The following is a 19,577-nucleotide window of genomic DNA, read 5'->3' as shown; positions in this document are numbered from 1 at the left end:
GGATCGATGATTTCAGCACAGTAGGGCAAATGCCCATATTGTGAACGTAATTGCTTTACTGAAAGCTTTCTTCGGCGACAGCAGGTCTCTGTCTCCTGACCCGACAGCACTCGAATTTTTGTGTGAGGATTGCTCAACGATAAAGTCTGCTGGAGTAACTCACGCAGCCTGAAAGAAATAAAACACATTGCCAGCATTGTCGCATAAACAGTTCGCAACTTGGCACGAAGCACACAATACCAGGAGGACACTTGTGTGGATGTTTTCGTCATATGTTCTGAACTGCCTTGCAAGTTCCTGCACAAAATTAACAGACACTAACAAATAATTTAGTTGTCTTCTTATGTTGATATCACCCGTAAGCTTGCATGTACTGTTGCAGTTTAAGTCGAGTTCTAAGTGGCGCACTCTCAAAGCGCGTGTAGGAATGTTACCATGAACATTGAACGTGTAAGGATTTGGAAGGTGACGGTCCTTATTTCCACGTACCGTTCCGGGAATTCCATACAGAAAGTAGGGAAATAAATACTTCCATAGCCTCGACAGAGTTAACAAAAAAATAAATGTAAGAAGCGGCCTCCGTAGTCTAGGGGTGACGTTCCCACCTCATGACTCAAGGTACGCGGATTCAAACCTGGCGGAGGTCGTGGAATTTTTAAGGGCGGAAAAATTCAGGGAACAAGTCCTCCGGGAGGGACTTTAAGTCGTGGGTCCCGTGCCGTAGATTCAAGGCACGTAAAAGAACCTCATGTCTCTAGGAGATCTCTGAGCTAAATTAGGCCAAAAGTTGCCCGCCCAAATAGTTTCCAATGCCTCCGATAGATGGGGAAGTATTAGGTACCACTGCCAGACAAGGGACGACCTCGCTGACAGAAAGGGACTAAATAGATACCACTGCCAAGTAGAGGGTAGAAACCTTGCTGGCAGAAAGGGGCTGATAGCGAGCACCAGTATCGGTAGGGGATGGAGACAGTATAAATTAAAAGGGGGATGTACAATAGACTATCAATCGCGGTGCATGGGGAAACCCACCCCCTCAATACGGAATCACTGAATGTAAGAATTGTCATATTTTTTCCTACTATTAACATAGAAATAATGTGACGTGTCGTCTAAAAGACGTAATATAGGAGACAGCGGGAGTCCATTGCCAGTCAACGGCTCGGTAATCATGTTTCTTCTACATCAGGGAGCAATGAATGTATCGTTGTCTGGGTGAAAATTGTAAACGCGTTCACGCGACAACGCAAATGTAGGCAGAGTGTTAGCATGGAAATGAAAAACAGAAGGGTTCATGGAGGTATCTCGTATCCCAGCCACCTAGTGGGGATAAAAGGAGGCCAGTTGAGAAGCTAGGAGCTAGAAGCGAGAAGTCAGACACAGAAATCAGAGACGAGAGGAAACCAGCAGAGCTGGGAGCTGAGACCGAGAAGACAGACTACACCAGACGATCAGGTCCTGGACAGAAGACTCAGCTAAGAACCAGAAGACGACAGACTATTCGGGTTGCACTGTATGGAAAATTTAATTTTTGAGTAATTGTAACTGTAATCAACTTACCCAATAAATCACTTCATCTAATCCGGAACCCATTAATTTCTTGTCGCGTTACCTAGATACTTGACAGTATAATATAAGAGTGAAAGGTCATAACAATGAATTGTACAGTGACAGGTTGCATGAAAGTAAGTTATATAGTAGGTCACGAAAGAGAGAGAAGTCTTTTGTTTCAATGTATCGTGTCTATTCTGTCTGGTGTCTCTAATTCACAGTATCACGGGGGACCTGGATGGAATGAAAGGAGAAAAAAGGACGTCGATAATACGAAAGCTCATGTAACAAATTATCAGATTCCCCGCCGAATTCTCGATGGTTGTTACAATAGTATTTTATATAAAATCCTTTCGTTCAAAATTCTTTCTGCTGTTCAGGCCTTGGTCTGCATGCTAGGTAAACTTAACCGATTTCTTTAATGCAAAATTATGATATATATTCACTGCTATTTGTTGCTTGACAAGTATTAATGCATAAAGAGATTATTGTGTGGCACCACGACATCAAATAGAATTTTGGCCAATAAGATCCTTATGTATAAAAGGCTAACACATTTTAGTCTATTACTGTGTAATTTAGTAGTCAGTTTTATTACGACTCTCTTTCACTGTAAGGTCCCAACCTGGAGGGAGGCCATCTTTTTTAAAGAAAACCTTTGCTGAAGGTGTGCTATGTTCGGGACTCCAAAATAACTCAAGAATGTATGATATAACTCCGTCCTAAGTGCAAACTATATTTACAGGTCTTTCGTTTTGTTCTTCTTTATACACTACATGTTTCGGCCCCAAACGGCCATCATCAGGTGTATACACTCACGTATCTGTTACACTGCACTTATTTATAACATTTAAAATTTAAAAACATAGGTCTTTCTGATTAGCACTATAAAATCTTCGGTTCTAATTTTAAATGCTTTAAAATTAATTTATTAATAAATATAATATTATAAATAATATTAATTAATAAATGCATTTAAAATTAGAACCGAAAATTTATAAGTGCTAATCAGGAAGACCTATGTTTTTAAATTTTAAATTTTATAAATAAATGCAGTGTAACAGATACTTGGGTGTATACACCTGATGATGGCCGTTTGGGGCTGAAACATGTAGTGTATAAAGAAGAACAAAATGAAAGACCTCTAAATACATTTTGCACTTAGGACGGAGTTATATCATACATCGTATAAAGTGCAACAGGATGCTTAAATATAATATTATAACTCAAGAATATCTGTATAATTTATACTGTTCACTGTCTTCTATCGAAATAAGGGCCCATCACACATTCAATCTGGGGCTATCACTTTCTTATTCACGAAATGCATGTGGGGACTCTGAAACCGAAATTCTGAAGTTGTGTCTGTTTACTTCACCAAACACGTGATATGTTGACTCATAACTAAAAATTACTCTGTCTAGGAAGCCACTGTCTTTGTCACTGCGGTCTAGCATGTCCATAGCAGATTCCTTTCTATTGTATGACACCAGTCATCAGGTTCAAGTGCTTCCACGATCTGAACTTCTTTGCGCGCGGCTTCAACTAACAGTGCAGAATCTTTTGCAGAGCGGAACGGGGAACTTGCAGTTCTCTGCTAGCGCGAAGGGCTGCGCTGAAAAGTTTCTAGAACTATCTCAGCTATGTCAACATCTGCTGAAGGCCTGCCTGCTCCCTTCTGATGCACCACAAAAGATGTCTCTTGAAACTGTTCCAACCATCGCTTGATGGACTGTCTTCCAAGGGCTTGTTTTCCATATTCTTGACAGTAACTTATTTGAAGAATGCCGTCTTCTGGAATGTGGCGCCGTTTAGATATTTTGTAAATCGACGAAGCCACGTGCTCACGTTGGTTCCTCGCTCTCGGATTTTATAACCTGAAGGAGGCGATACGTTCCTCCGAAACGTCTCTTTAGACAATGTCTGCAGGGCGCTACATCCCAGAAGACAGCATTCTTCATAGTTACTGCCGTGAAAACCTCAAATCTTACATAGTAATTTATTTGTACTAGAATAACTGAATCTTTCTCAGTACAACAACACAGACAATGCCTTTTGCTGGAGGAAACTACTATCTGCATTCGTCAGCTGCGAACGATTTAGCAAGACCACTCTAGGCCGGACAATCAGCTCATACGAACATTTTTAGCGGTTTCTTTTATGGAACAATGGGATCCTTTCCCCGATATCTCTGAAACTTTATTATTTATGTATGTTTGAAATGCGAAGAAGAAATTAAAGCCCCACTTCAGTTCCAATAATGGCAGAACACGACCGGAATCAGCAGCAGTGGAAGTTATGCTTGAGTCTGTTTCTGCAGACAAATTTCAATACGTACCTGTAGACAGCAGCGCCATTTAATGCCGTACTCTTCTTCTAAGTTATAATGCTTTTGTACGAACACATGTGTCTTTGAAAAAAATTTTCCAGTTACAGAGGCCAATTTTCTTGACGAACGTTGTTTCTACGAAAGAAATATTTTGCATATGTAGAGAAATAGTTTTCTCAGGGGAATATTTCTGTTGAATTTATCCCAATTGTCATAATAGAAAAGCAATTTGAACAGGATCTATGTTAAGATATGATCGAATTTTCACCCCAAATGCACCTTGATGCAGATGCCTATTATTTCGATGTACCACGAAAGCAAAATGTTCCAACCTTCATACATACAAAGTGATTATTAATATAATATCCTTACGAGCATGGCCCCTGTTTAGAAGGTAGCCCTGCATTGCAGAAACTCTTGATTTATTGACTTGGGTTTCAGTGGGTTCAGTTAAGGGTGGGAAGAGGAAAGGAGGGTTAGTATACAATTTCGTCCTAAATCACATTTATTTCCGATACCTCGCACATCAGCAGAAAGTTTCCAGAGGGGGGGGGGAGACGGGACGCCGTGGCCCACAAACATAAATCAGAATCTCAGTTCCTACTGCTTTAGCATAATCCGAAAATTTTGCTCCGTATTTTTAATTCTGTGTTGAAACTGTGTGTCAGATCGGCCTAATTCTGAAATAGAAACAGGCCAGTGGGCCTGCTTCGTTAAATGAAAAGAATACAATAGTAGTTTTTCGTATGTTTCGGCTCCCAGAATGAAAGGCAGCTTCAAATGAGTTGTTCTTTCATATATCAACAACGAATTCAGACAAGATACGGTCTCCGTGATACCTGCAGGGTTCTTAGCATTAAGGAGTCTGCATAAATGGATTTGTACACAGACTGAGGGTGTTTGAGAACAGGGTGTTGAGAATATTTGGACCGAAGAGAGATGAAGTGACAGGAGGTTGGCGATAACTGCATAATGAGGAGCTTCATAACTTGTACTCTTCTCCAAGTATAATTAGAATGAGCAAGTCAAGGAGGATGAGGTGGGCAGGGCATGTAGCACGAATGGGAGAGACGAGGAATGCGTGTAGGATATTGGTGACAAAGCCAGAAGGAAAGAGACCACTGGGAAGACCAAGGCGTAAGTAGGTGGACAATGTTATAATGGATCTTAGAGAGATAGGATGGAATGGTATGGATTGGATAAATCTGGCTCAGGATAGCGACCAGTGGAGGGCTCTTGTGAACACGGTGATGAACCTTCGGGTTCCATAAAATGCTGGGAAATTCTTGAGTAGCTGCAGAATTGGCGGCTCCTCCAGAAGGGCTCAGCTCCATGAGTAAGTAAGTAAGTACCTTACACAGTATTCACCGGTTTGTCTCTGCATTGGAGACGAAATTTTTTTCTCTTACAAAGGAATTTAATTTTGACATATTTTTACAATGGTATTAAAGCTTCAGCCGGTCACGGTAGCTGAGCGGTCTAAGGCACGCACTGTCTTAGTTCGCTCGGAAGCCGGAATCGTGGGTTCGAATCCTACTCAGGGCATGGATGTTTGTGTGCGTTTTTCTGTGTTTGTGTACAGGTAGAGGCCTTGCGACGAGCTGATCGCCCGCCCGAGGCATCCTACAGAATGTGTAAGATCTAGAAAAACCGAAGTGAACGGAGAAGTTCATGGAGGCAGGCCTAGGCCCACTGGGGCTATAGAGCCAAGGAAAAGAAAAATAAAGCTTCAATGTGTTAAATCAGCTAATTCCAGAAATGTCTTTGAATATTTGTTTTCGCCTTACACATTCTGTTTAGACTACACGCAGCATACATGTGTCGGAGATGTTGCCGCCGCACTACGGCGCTCCTGCTAAATCGAGATATCACATTGATTTACGGAGGCATCACAGCAGCGTGGTTTGCAAGAAACACTTAAAAGAACAGATAAGAACTATATCGTAAACGAAAAGTTGTAGTTAAACACAATGCATCTACTTACTAAAGAATATTTAAGCGTAAATACACCCTTGTGCCTAACCCTTTGAAGGACAGTCACTAATATACGTGACAGTGTGATTCTCAGAATAAACAGCGAATCAGAAGCTTCTGTCTTCTCGTCTGCTGTCCAAAAACATACAAATTGGAATATATAGAACTATAATTTTGCGTGTGGTTCTGTATGGGTTTGAAACTTGGTCACTGACATTAAGGGAGGAACATACTGAGGGTGTTCGAGAACAGGGTGTTGAGAATATTTGGACCGAAGAGAGATGAAGTGACAGGAGGTTGGAGAAATCTGCATAATAAGGAGCTTCATAACTTGTACTCTTCTCCAAGTATAATTAGAATGATTAAGTCAAGGAGGATGAGATGGACAGGGCATGTAGCGCGAATTGGGGTGAAGAGGAATGCATATAGGATATTGATGGGAAAGAAGAAGGGAGGAGATCACTGGGAAGATCAAGGCGCAGTTGGGTGGGTATTATTAAAATGGATCTCGGAGGTATAGAATGGGATGGTATGGATTGGATTGATCTGGCTCAGGATAGGGACCGCTGGAGGGCTCTTATGAACACGGTAATGAACTTTCGGGTTCCATGAAATACTGGGAAACTCTTAAGTAGCTGCACAATTGGCGGCTTCTCAGGAAGGGCTCAGCTGCATGAGAAAGGAAGTTCAAAAGATCACCAAGCAGAAACATAGCCTAGTCCGCTAAGTGACTCGTTACGGCTGGAATTAGATTCTTGGTAGGGATTTTTCTTACTTAAAACTTACTGACGCCAGTATGACACTTTTTCAAGAGTGTTTGTAGACTTTGTACAACATTCAATTTTTAGAACATTTTCCGTATTAAAAAATGTTGGCTTGTAAGAACATCCCGCTGCCTATACACAGTATATGTGTGTTTGTATGTATATCTCTCTTAACAACCCTAGAATGGCTTTACCGATCCTCATAAAACTTAGTATGTGTGTCATGTTACCTAAGGCCATCTCAACAGCATAATTCATAAATCTCTCGTTTCAGTAATACCAACACTGCAGCCTCGCATGTTGATCAGGTAATAAGCTTAATAATACTTGAATACCTCAACCGATCTTCATGAAAAATGGTCTGTGTAACATGTTGTCCAAGGCCATCTCAATGGGTACTTCATAGATTCCTTCAATCGGTAACGGCAACATTGCAGCCTATCAAATTATTGAGGTAAACACTTTAATATTAATTTATTTCTTGAACCTATCGTCATGAAACTGGGTGCAATAAAAAGTATTATCCTACCTGTCGCATCAATATTTCAGGATTTCTTGGTTTACATAAAGACTTCTATCTTTCGGAAATATTATCTATATTTTCCATCAGTTGGACAGGACAATAAGATATTGCTGCTATACCGTACCCCTAGGCAAAACTGTCCGCGCATCCGAGATTTACTATCTTCTTGACCTCGCACACACCTACTGTGGGACGCACCTAGTATCGGTACGAGAGATGAGCTGCCGGAGAGTGAAGCTAATCAGTCAGTTCAAACAGGCGTTGAGATTTTAGGCTCGTAGAGGTTTTATACGCCTTCATACTGTGATGGAAAACATAAATGGGATTTTAAAATAACATTATTTTAAGACTAAAATTGTGTGATGTTTTATAGGCATATGCTGGACATTCTTCAACGTCTCCTTCCTGATTCTAAGCACAGCATTTCGGAAGATGGGCAGGTTTATGCTATGAGATAAAAGTATGAATCCATTCTACTGAAGCATTAGACACCTGAAGATGGCCATCTAAGGCCGAGACATGTGTTAAGTGTTGAATGGTGAATAAGCAATCGTTGCATTTTTGACGGACTCTGGTTACAAAAAAATAAATAAAAACAAACACTGTGCCTTTAGTTCGCAAGCGAACTATACCGACCCTAAAGACCGCCGCTTGTTGGCGAAATTAGTGCTGACTTTTGCGGATAGAAGGTCTCACGTGGTCAGCGCAACGGATCCCCACTGCTGATAATCTCGGTTTTCTAGACCGAAGCCGCTATGTTTCCATTCAAATAGCTCCTCAATTATCCTCACGAGAATAAGTGAACCCCGTTCAAGGTCAATTACTTCTCAGAAAATCTGGTAGCGCCGGGAATCGAACCTGTGACCTCTGGATCTGTAGCCAGGAAGTCTGACCACTAGACTACAGAGGGGGTCGGACTATGGATACACAGACGTTTAATTAAAGATTTGCAACAGGATGCTAAAGTACAGTACTGAAGCTCCTTGATAGATCTAGTCTCTCTCCTGGGGTTTACTCAGCCTCTCACAGAAATGAGTACCAGGAATTAATTAAATAATTTTCCTGTGGAGTAAAGCGCGGCCGGCGCGTAAGGCTGACAACCTTACCGCCATTTTTTGAGCCGATTGTCTAGATAATGTGGGACCCTCAACGTCTCACAACCCTATGGGTCTTCACGGCCTGGTAAAGGGATAGCTTTACTTTTTTACTTTTACTCTTTCCCTCTACGACAGCAGTAGTTTTAGTCAGAGTTTATAAACCGTAAACATCGAGGTCATCAGGGGGAGATTGGAAGAGAAACCAATTCCTAGAAATTGTAAAACCATGGGTCTTGGAATTTTATCACATAATTTCTCCGAAACTGGCGTTTGGTGTTCCCCTCATTTTGTGTTTTTTATGAGGCTCGGTCTTAAAATGTAGCGTGGTTGTTTCGAAGTCATGGGAATAATTTCAGAGTTTTACTCAAGATTAACTCTCTCTCCCACCTCAAACGTTTATGTCCCGTTATGTAATTAGCAACTGCAGGCGATGAGAAAGTACGAAACTGGGTGACCTCTAACGGCACAACGTCCGTACACAATTCCGGGAAAACTGGCCTCATGATTTACAAGTTTAAAGGGATACATACACATAACAGCTTAGTAGTCTGAGAGACATTACTACCTCCTTTAAGGGTGGTAGAGGCTAAAAAGGTAAATGTTCTGTCTGTTTATATCCACTTCCTACTTCAGATGTAATAGAGAGCACCTTAAGCTATTATGCAATTTGCTCCGCACCTTTTCCTATAGGTAATATAACCACGGCTGCTAGAGCGATCTGCAAATATTTTGATGGAGTTTCTGGATGCATTTCGAATCCTCATTAAGATTCTTACATTTTCATTATGAGAATAATTTTATCTTTTTTATTTTAGTGTTTTTCCTATTTCACCGTTTTAGTTACCACGTATTGACAAGGGAAAGCAATGTTAAGCACGGCGAAGAAGGGGTATTTCTCTTTCTTGAACTCCATGGCCTGCAGTCCGGACCAACCTACTGCCCCTTGTCGGCGAAGTTAATGTCAACTTTTGTGGATAGAGGGTGTCATGTGGTCAGCGCAACGGATCCCCACGGCCCTAATCTCGGTTTTCCAGATCGGAGCAATTATTTCCTTAAAATAACTCCTCAGTTATCCTCACGAGTATGAGTGGACCCCGTTCGAAACTCACTACTTCCCAGAGAATCTGGTAGTGCCGGGAATCGATCATGGGACCTATAGATCTGTAGTCAGGAACTCTTACCACTTGACCATGGAGGAGGTCTCTTTCTTGAATGTAAATATAAATACCACATCTTAACGTAATGCGCCATGTAGTAAAAATTAGCGTGGTATTATAATGTCGGTATGAACACGCGTGTTTAGGAAAATTTTTCGGCAAATATTTCGAACAATGGAATGCCACAACAAATAAACTGTGACCAAGATTTTTGCTTTTTGTAAAAATTATAAAAGATTATCTTACACCAGAGACATCCTGTCCTTTTTCCCTAGGCTTCATCTCCGAAACTATTAAAGATCCAGCATGAGATCTGCTGGAATTTCGAAGGGACACTGTTCCATTTATCAGTATGGTTACTGCAGTGTTTGAGGTGACCACAGCTGGAGTTACGAAGCACCGGCAGTGGTTATGGGGAATTACATATTTTGGAGTATAAAGCCGGTTTTAGATACCAGCAGAGGGAATTTTTGATATCATTATTGATTTTGGACCATAATATGATTTGGGAATTATTTTCTGTACCGGTACAAAATTGCCGTGTCTTTAACAACTACATTTGTCCTGGGAAACTAAATTTGACAGAAAAAATATGAGGCATATATCATTAAGCGAAACGATTCTAATATTTTGAGGTACGGTATAGGTTACTGCAATGTAGGTTTAAGCATATCTTCCAGCCTGTAACTACTGAAACTCCGTTTGCTCATGTACAAACAACAGAGCAGTAAGTATCGGGAGGTAAGTAAAATAAGTAAGTAAAGTTATCCCTGTAACAGACCGTGGAGACCCATACTGTTGTGAGATGTTGAGGTTCCCACATTTTCTAGACAATCGACTCATAGATGGCGGCAAGATTATCAGCCCTACGCGCCGGCCGGCCTTTGCCCCCAAGAATATTCCAAGAATACTCCTGGTACTTATTTCTGTTAGAGGCCGAGTGGACCCCAGGGCCATAGTACGGCCGGAAGGATTAGGTCAATTGAAAAAAAAATCCAATGACTTCATCGGGACTTGAACTCACGACCTTCCGGCTAGTAGCATAGTGCTTCAACCAACTACGCGACTGCGTGCCCCCATATGAAGGTAAGTATATTATTGAAATTTGTTACTATAGCTCTTCTCACGTTAAAACATTTTTAAGAACATTGTGTTTACATTAGAGCATTACTTGAAACTATGAAAGCTTGTCATCTGAAAGGGTTGTCCACTTGTGCATGCAACTCAACATTACGGGATACAAATAAAGTGACACAGAGCTCCATACATTTTAGAGCTTGGAGTTAATAAAAGTTTGTGGTTATATTAACCCTACGGCCCCGCATCCAGAGTGAGGAAAGCATTCCATATATATTGGATTAGATGCACATTCTGTCGGAGAGAAAAAGCCTTGATTCTGTCGGGAATAAAACCGCGGTCGTTACACTAAGTACTAACACTGAAACCTCCGAAGCCTAAAATTAGTCAATTGTTTAGAGATTCAGTTCTTACATCACAGAAAACACTGTATGTTCATGTCAAAGACCAACCGATTAATGATTAGGGAAATTACAGGTGTTTTTTCTGAGAATCGCACGAAATACAAGTGCGATCTGTGGACTAAACGCAAAGTTCCTGAATATTAAAGGAGCTGGTATGTAGAGCTATTATGTTTTAAACGGCTAAAGGATAAGAGAGGAGACTGAACAGTTGAGAGAACTTGTCTGCAACCATCTGGGAGAGTAAGCACGCTGTGATCAGTTATTTCTCATGCTGAGATGGAATTATTCTTTTTTAATGTAACTGATATTTCCTACACATAACTGTGACACGTAGTGTAAATGTTTTGAAAATAAAGGTCAGTACAGCTAAACTGTGGGACCGAAAGTCTTTCTTGCCACGAGCTTTTTCTACGGGCTTCTAGCCTGTACTGAGTGTTTTAGTTTGTTATTAATTTAGGGAAAGTTCGTCAAAACAGTCGAACTTTCCTCCGACTGATATTTTCTGTTCCTCAATAGCAGAATTAACTTCACGTCCAAGAATTCTCTCACTTTTTCATTATTAGACTCTATATGAAGAAATGCCAAACCACTTTCCGAACTAGAGTGTCTTTTTTGGTAAAATATTAAGCTCTGTACTGACTAACTTATAATCTAACTACCCTTCTTGAGAAGCCGTCAGTCGCTCAACCAATCAAGACATTCTCAGAATTCCAGAGCAAATGATGTTTCGTTACTATTCACATCAGCTCGCTACTGTTCTGTAACCCGAGACAGTTGAATCCCGTCCATACTCACCATACTATTTGTTTAAGATCCATTTAAAAATCATCCTTCCATTTACGTCTGGGCCGTCAAAGTTTTTCTTTCTTTTGTGTTTTCCCACCGAATAGCTGTATGTAATTGTCTGATCTCCAATTCGCGCTACTTCCTCTGCCTATCGAATCCTCCATGACTTGCTTATTCTAATCATATCTGGCGAAGAGAACTCGTTATTCAGTTTCTTAACATGCAGCTGTATCCAGCCTCCTACCGTTTCATTCCTCCTGGGTCCATACATTGTTCTCAGCATCCTGTTCCAAGTTACCTTTATTCTATGCTCTTCACTTAGTGTCAAAGACCAATTTTAGCACCCACACAAAAGTACAGACAAAATTATAATTAGCATATTTTGTATTTATGTGATAAAACTAATTATTATTCATTTAAAATTCTCCACAATTACTGGTATTTTGAAAGAATCAGAAAATGGCTAATGTTTTTAAACGAAAAATGAGGACAAGTACTTTGAGAATAATTTAGAAACATCTTATAGTAGTTAAATATGTGATATGTCAAATTGTTTTAATTGCCGAATTTACCCTTGGGTACTGAGCAAAATTGGTAATATTATAACTTAAAGAAAAAATAGAGTTTTTGGAAGACGAGTTAAGTTTTTATGCTATAAATGCACTTCAAATAAATATTGGAACACCGCTGTGATTGACGTAAACGAACAGTCACTCTCAGTCATGTGCTTTCTCTATCGGAGCACTATCTGCCAAACTTGTTCCGTTCTCCCTTAATCCTACTATATGCATATACCACGTATAACTTACCATTGATGACATGTACGTTAACGCTGGTGGGATCCGCAATAGTAGGGATGCATGTATAGTTGCCAGAATCTGAAGGTCGTGCTTTGGAGATGTGAAGTCGTGACGTCAGTTGGTCTGTCCACTCTGTATCAATACGAACTCGTGGCTGTGGCTGAGAGGAGGCCGTCTGTTCCGTGAGAGCCAAGGGCTGGTGGATGATGGCTGCGCCGCGATACCAGAACACTGTCCCTAGGTCGTGAGGTCCCTGGCTTATCACGCAAGTCAGAGTCACAGAACTCCCGGTCTTCACGTAGAGGTCAGCTGGTCCCATGATTCTGGCTTTCGCCTCTGAAAACACATAAATACAGATCGTCTGAACAGTGCAGTGTTCTTTAACCTCACTAAGGACAATATGAAATTGTAATTCAGAACAATATGTCTGCCTAAACTGCAATGTTATCACATAAAAATATTTAAAACTAAATATTTTAAAGCTTATATTAAAACACCAGCTTCAGAGCAAAAATGTATCACTCAAACACCCTCTTCTATGCAGGGAATATCTTTCCTTCAAACACACTATCTGTGGTCAAAAGGAACACTGGAAAGGGCTGTAGCGATCACAGCACCACTACTACTAAAACTGAGAGGGAGGTTCTCTTAAAAACAGTCCTATTCGCCCACAGATCTAGTTCACCCTAACTTACCTTATTCAGTTCTCTTAGAACAAAGTTTATTTTTCATTATCAACGATGCAAACAAAAGAAGCTTTAATGTAAACACAGAAATACGATTCAGTCCATATATCGTGAGGTGTAGGATTTTTATCAGACAATTCAATCTTTTTCTCTGGAGCCATGCGAACACTCGGCTATATAGTTTTAAGACTCTGTACAATATATAACTTTAACACACTCAGACTTTATCATCGCTAACAACATTGAATTGAAATATCGTTTATTAACAATTGTGTTCATGCTCGAAAACTCCCAAATGACCTTACACATTTTTCCACTTGCGCTTTCTTTTTCTCTCTTTACTGTGTGATAACATCCAGATATTCTAGTCCATTGAAACAGAAACTCTGCGAATATATTGTTCAAAATGATGAATGACGCTTCATTTTAATTCTGTAAAACATTAGACAGAAATGTAAAAAGTAACATCACGACAATTTAAAATTTTATGGGTCTCTCAGAGCCAACATACCGAGAAACCGAATAGCTTTATCACATTTGAAGTTTCCGAAGGTAAAACGGTTCTAGCAGCCGAAAGAAAGTAAGTCCACATGCAGGAAATCACGAAGATTTTTGACACAGGTGATGAAACAAGCGCTGCTGGCAGAAATGATCTTAGATTCTAAACTGTATAAAACGTACAGATCCACGTTTTCTTGACCTCGGCACCTGCTGGAGGTGAGTGGTTAGCTTCACTCCCCGGCCGCTTAATTCCCGGGTAAAGAGCTCTCGGTTGGGTGGACCCCAGAGCTGCTGTGGACGACGTGGAGAAGAGAACATTTTTGGCCACGCTGGGACTCGAACTCCGACTCCTCGGTTGTGCAGCCCATAGCCAGTCGCTATACCGACCACGCTACGCAGGTTCCTTAGGGAATATCGAAGATAACTCGAAATTTACTCCGTAAACTTGCCAAACTGTATGGTGTTAAAAGCGATGTAGAAATATTTTCTGGATACCATTGGAAACCTCATTCTAAATCATGTTCTATTTACATGAATAAATATTCATTTCTCCTGATTCTTATACTACCGATGAGAAGCATTTTCCCATGAATGAAATTCCGCTCTGCCATGTTTTACGGAATTTAAACCATATTGAAATGAACACTGAATGCAGTATCTGAGTGTTACTTCTTCTATAAAGTTTTTGTTGCTATGTATTATGATACTCACAAATAAAGGAATCATATTCAGGGCAAACAACGGGTACTTCTACTAGTTCAATATGTTACCAGCCGTCCTTCATACCTAAAGGACGTCTCTAACATTTGCAACCGGAGGACGTGTTATGCTGTGGTGACAAGGGACCCACTTAACTTGGATATTTAATGAGCAGTTTGTAACAACAGTATAAAGCACAAGGGAGTCTGAACAAGTGTCAGGTGATCCAGAACCTAATCAAACGAGGTGGGTATGCGTGCCAGCCAATCATCCATCATTCCTATCCCAAACTGCAGATGATGTAACAGAAATGTAATTTATTTTGCTTTCGTTGCAACTTGTTGGCACAATTCCATCAAAAGGCAGGAAAAATATTCACATAAATACATTCTGACATACGTCAAAATCATGGAACAACTAATCATCAGCAGACTAGGAGTACATAATATTCGGGTTCGTATTAATTGTACCGTGCTGGGATGTGAGATGGATTTGGTGATGCGAGGCATCCCATGCTTACTGCAGGGAGATGGAAATGGTTTCCAAGGGAACTAGATTTTTAGTTTACTTTTCTTATGAGTATTATACAGTATGTAAGATTTGAGGCTTTCACGGCGGTGACTATGAAGAAAGCAATCTTCTGGGATTTGGCACCGTGTATATGTGGTGTTAACCGAAGTTTACCGGTTCTCACGTCTCTTCGCTTGCAGATTTCTTATACTTTTTCTTCTACCCTGAAGATGGAGGCGATACGTTCCTCCGAAACGTCGGTTAACACAACATATACACGGTGCCAAATCCCAGAAGACTGCTTTCTTCATTATACAGAATGTCCCAATCTAGAGCTCTTGTATATCTTTTCGCATATTTCATTTTTTTTAATTTGTCTGAAGACTGGGAGATTACTTCCACAAATTTACAGAAACTTGGGAAAGACATTTCAGTAAAATGCATATTTTATTTTTGTAAAATAAATATGTAGATAATATACAGTTGTAGCTGGATGTAACCTGTTGACTTAAGTCTGTATGTACTGTACTTTCTGTGAGTATTTCAGATTCGTAATAACCACGGGTTACGGTGAGCGAGGCGGAAGAATATTTGTAACAGAACAACACAATAAATATTATTTCATTTATAAGTCGATTTAAGACGATATTTAGTATTGCAGGTCTGTGCGAAACATTTCAGAACCAATTAAATTTTGGTTTACAATATCCTTATTATCAAACACCTGTCAATAATGCAAAAAGAAATGATAAAAATACACCCAAAAACAACACAAGATACATAACCTAGAATTTTTAAGGGCGGAAAATTTCAGGGAACAAGTCCTCCGGGAGGGACTTTAAGCCGTGGGTCCCGTATCGTAGATTTACGGCACGTAAAAGATCCTCATGTCTCTAGGAGACCTCTGAGCAAAATTAGGCAAAGTTTCCGCCCAAGTAGTTTCCAGTGCCTCCGGTAGATGGGGAAGTATTGTTTACCGTTGCCAGCCTAGAGGTTGAACGGGGCTGATAGTGAGTACCAGTACCGGCAGGGTATGGTGACTGGTAGAATATCAAAGGGGGGCGTACAATAGACTGTTAGTCGCGGTGCATGGGGAAACCCACCCCCTCCAATAATAATAATAATAATAATAAATAAAAACAGCTCCCACACTAATATAAATTATAATCATATAGTAAATCCTACAAACGTACAATTTACCAATGAAGAAATGGAGCTATTAAACAAAGGTTTAAAATATAATTTACATCATAAATACAAAAAAATGGATTGAAACCCTAGCTCTAGAAGTAGAAATAGCAATAAATCAGTTAAACGCGATAGACATGCAGTCGCAAGAAACCTAAAAAAAATATTGGCCAACGTAATAGCACAACAAATGAGGAAAACAAGAAACAAAAGTGAATGGAAAATCATAAATCATATAAAGCAGAAAATGAGAACAAACGAACTCATAATAACGAAGGCAGACAAAGGAAAAACATTAATAATACTCACAAAAGATGAATACAAACAAAAAATGGAAACATTTTTACAAGATAATCAGTTCATAACAATTAAAATAATCCAACACAACATTACCAAAAAGAAATAAAATTAACACTAAAACAGTGCAACAATGTAATTAAAAAAGCAAATATGGAAATACATAAATAGGAATCATACTGCTTCGAGTCTACTCGAAAAAAGGAGCAAGAAAAAATATTATTACATTACTGACGGGTGCTTTAATAATAAGAATAATACCTAAATGCAAAGGGAAGCTGAAATATAAAATCTGGTTTATATTGGTTAAATATAAACTATAGAAGAATCTCAAAACGAACATCATCGAGTTTCTCAGAAAGGAATTTTTGTGCAAAATATTTCTATATGATGTAAATACGGAATTGATTATGATCTACATCTTCTGCTCGAAATGTTTATTTAATGAAATACGCAGGGGAAACTTTGGTAGTGTGAACAGCCTTACAGCAAGACACGTGAATCGGCAGTGTAGAGGAAGTGACTAATGGCGGTCTTTTGCTTCTCTTCCTGCTGAGGTCAACAGCAATTTATATTCCTCAATTATAAAATTTTGTTAAAGAGAAATGAAGGTAAATGCTGTTCAATACAAGTTTTCAGAATTTAGAAATTTCTTCTTGTGAAGTGAAGAGTAAGTACATTTAAAATTTAAATTATATCTTTAAATTAAAGAGAATAATTCTATTTTAAAGAGATACCGCGAATGTGTGTAGTGAATAAAGATATTGAATTACTTGTAGCTATACTTTCACGTATTATTTGGGATAAGAATTATTTTTATGTTTCTACAAACGTAAATTTTCGGAACAAAATAATTTATTGTTACTTACACTTTGCGAAATTTACGCACGATTTAGTTGTATGATTGAATTGTTATGTACGTGTAGTTAGAGCAGCCATATTTCGTTTAATCGGCTATTAAACAAGTTAAATAGTCTAGCAAAAGAGCTCTTCTCCAACACCTCTGCCTGCTTCCTGGGTCCTTGACGAGTATCATAAGGAATGGATTTACTTTGTGCAGCTCCACTTTTTTAATTTGCTTAGGGGGGGGGGAGGTGTAGTCCAACTGGGCCCACTCGGCACGGCGGCCACTGATTGGCCTACTGTAGCCTTCCCCGGGTGACTATGATGATGGAGAATTTTGTGGAATAAAGACTGGCAGGGGAAACCGATGTACTCGTAGAAAACCCGCCCCAGCGCCACTTTGTCCACCAAAAATCCCACTTGACGAGACCCGGGATCGAACCCTGGCCGCCGCGGTGGGAAGCCAGGGACTAACCGCTTGAGCTATGGCGCCACCTTGTGCAGCTCCATTTACAGATATCTCAGTAGATTGGCAAATATGGAGCGTCGTGTTTTTTTTTTTAATTTCTCTAAAGTCCACTTCATCAGATTATTAATATAAGATAGGCTTGCTCAGTTTGATCCATGGGTTTGGCGAAATGGAAGTAAATATTAGAACCTTTCCTGGAATACGATCACTTTTATCATTAACAAATGACTTTATATAACATATGGCTGTTGGTAAAATTTGGTACACTTAATTGTTTTAGCAATATTCGGCAATGTTTATATATTTAATGTTTATTCTTTTGCGTTGAGTAGGTAATGCGATGAGTAGGTAATGCGAATAAATATAAAACTTAGTCCTTCGATTACCATATTTAATTTTATGGTATTTTCCCAAAGACCATAATTTCTAAGCTATTATCTGAAAAGAGTATTAAACCGAATGTCGGAATTTATCAGTGACATTCATATTGGTTCCCCATCTAGAGTACAATTCCCAGAGAAAGCAAGATTTTCTCTGGTTACAAAGAAGCTCGCAATTCAGTTGTAGTGTTGTGGACGAATGCACATTGGTGGATATAACTACTATGAGACTCTACAAAGGCAGATTACAATTTACTCAGCAACAACCTAGAACTGCGATTAAGCTGGCTGTTATCCAGAGATAAACCCCAGTAGTTACGGACTGTAGAGCTTCTGGAAAAGTCAAGGAGTTTGCAGTGGTTTTGTGGGGAAATATCCTTTGGTTTAGAGGAGGAGGTAACCTTCCCCAAATTCCTCTAGAACCTAGCCGGCTGGCCGTATAAGTGACACCAAGAAGCGCGTAGAGTTTAACAGTTACAGTAACCAGTAGAACATGTAAACTCGCAAGAAACTCATTGCAAAGTACACGTTAGTCGCCGCAAATGAGGCAGTACGATTTCATTTCTCAACTTACTTTCCTTATTTCGAAAAAAAAAAAAAAAATTAGACTTATGAGATTATCAAGCTGTCTGTGTGTATCTCCATTCACCCAATTAAATTTTGATTGCCTCAAGTAATATTTATGAAACTTGGTATGTATATCATGAAACCTGAACCAATCTTAATGGCGTGCTTCATAAATCATTATTATTTGTCTGTGTTTATTTGTATTCCTTAGAGTTACTAGGCAACGAATCGGTAAAACTTTAAAGCGGCAACGAATACACACACAACTGTAGAAGAAATTTTTGACGAGTCGTCTTCTATGCGCTTCATTTCGTATGAAAGGAAAGTAGACCATTAATTCATCCCAGAATTTCTTGTTTTACAATGACAGTTAAGCGTGCGATATACCCGTAATATTCTTCCTTCCGCGTGTCGATTCATCTATATCTCTAACGGATCCGAGCCAACTACACATCTGCTACTCCTAATCGTATGGCCCCCCGAAAATTTGGAACCAGGCTACAATATAAAATTATAACAATTCCTAATTGGTAGCTGAAGATCGCAGACCACGTCACGAATAGAATCTCTGTCCAGAGCATAAGAATTCATTATTTCTATACTATGTTTTGGTGTCATATTGTAATAGGTAGGGCCGTTGCTAGGCCGCGACCGTGGAAAACAATTAGACAACGGCTGTTACTGGGCAACGGTCCGTAAAGATCAACAGAGTAATTATGTTTACTACGTGGTCCGCTCCGATGGCTGTGCAAGTAACATTGAATACAGCAACAGATTTTTGACTTTGACTTGAGCAACAGAAGGAAGGTGTTTCCATGTGGTCCGTGCCTAGAAGTTATAAGCGGGAAATTAGTGAAAGTTAGTGCAATGAAGTGCAAGGAAGTGAACAATTTTTTGGTGAGCAGTAAGGTAGAGGACTGCTGCAGTTAGAATGTTGTCAGCTGTAGCTGAGGCACGGGGACATTTCGGACACCC

General features: G+C 39.7%; 1 protein-coding gene across 1 annotated transcript in view; it reads right to left on the bottom strand.

Annotated features, from left to right (window-relative positions):
• The window catches only part of LOC111875062 (zwei Ig domain protein zig-8), a 271,936-nt gene that overhangs the window by 13,111 nt on the left and 239,248 nt on the right, over positions 1-19,577 (bottom strand). The window contains exon 3 of the mRNA XM_023871103.2: positions 12,472-12,798. Within this exon, the coding sequence (XP_023726871.2) occupies positions 12,472-12,798 (327 nt within the window). The remainder of the gene's footprint in view (positions 1-12,471; positions 12,799-19,577) is intronic.

This window comes from Cryptotermes secundus, unplaced genomic scaffold (assembly GCF_002891405.2).
Source record: "Cryptotermes secundus unplaced genomic scaffold, Csec_1.0 scaffold2162, whole genome shotgun sequence".
NCBI classification, from domain to species: Eukaryota; Metazoa; Arthropoda; class Insecta; order Blattodea; family Kalotermitidae; genus Cryptotermes; species Cryptotermes secundus.
This window is presented reverse-complemented; position numbering and strand designations above follow the sequence as displayed.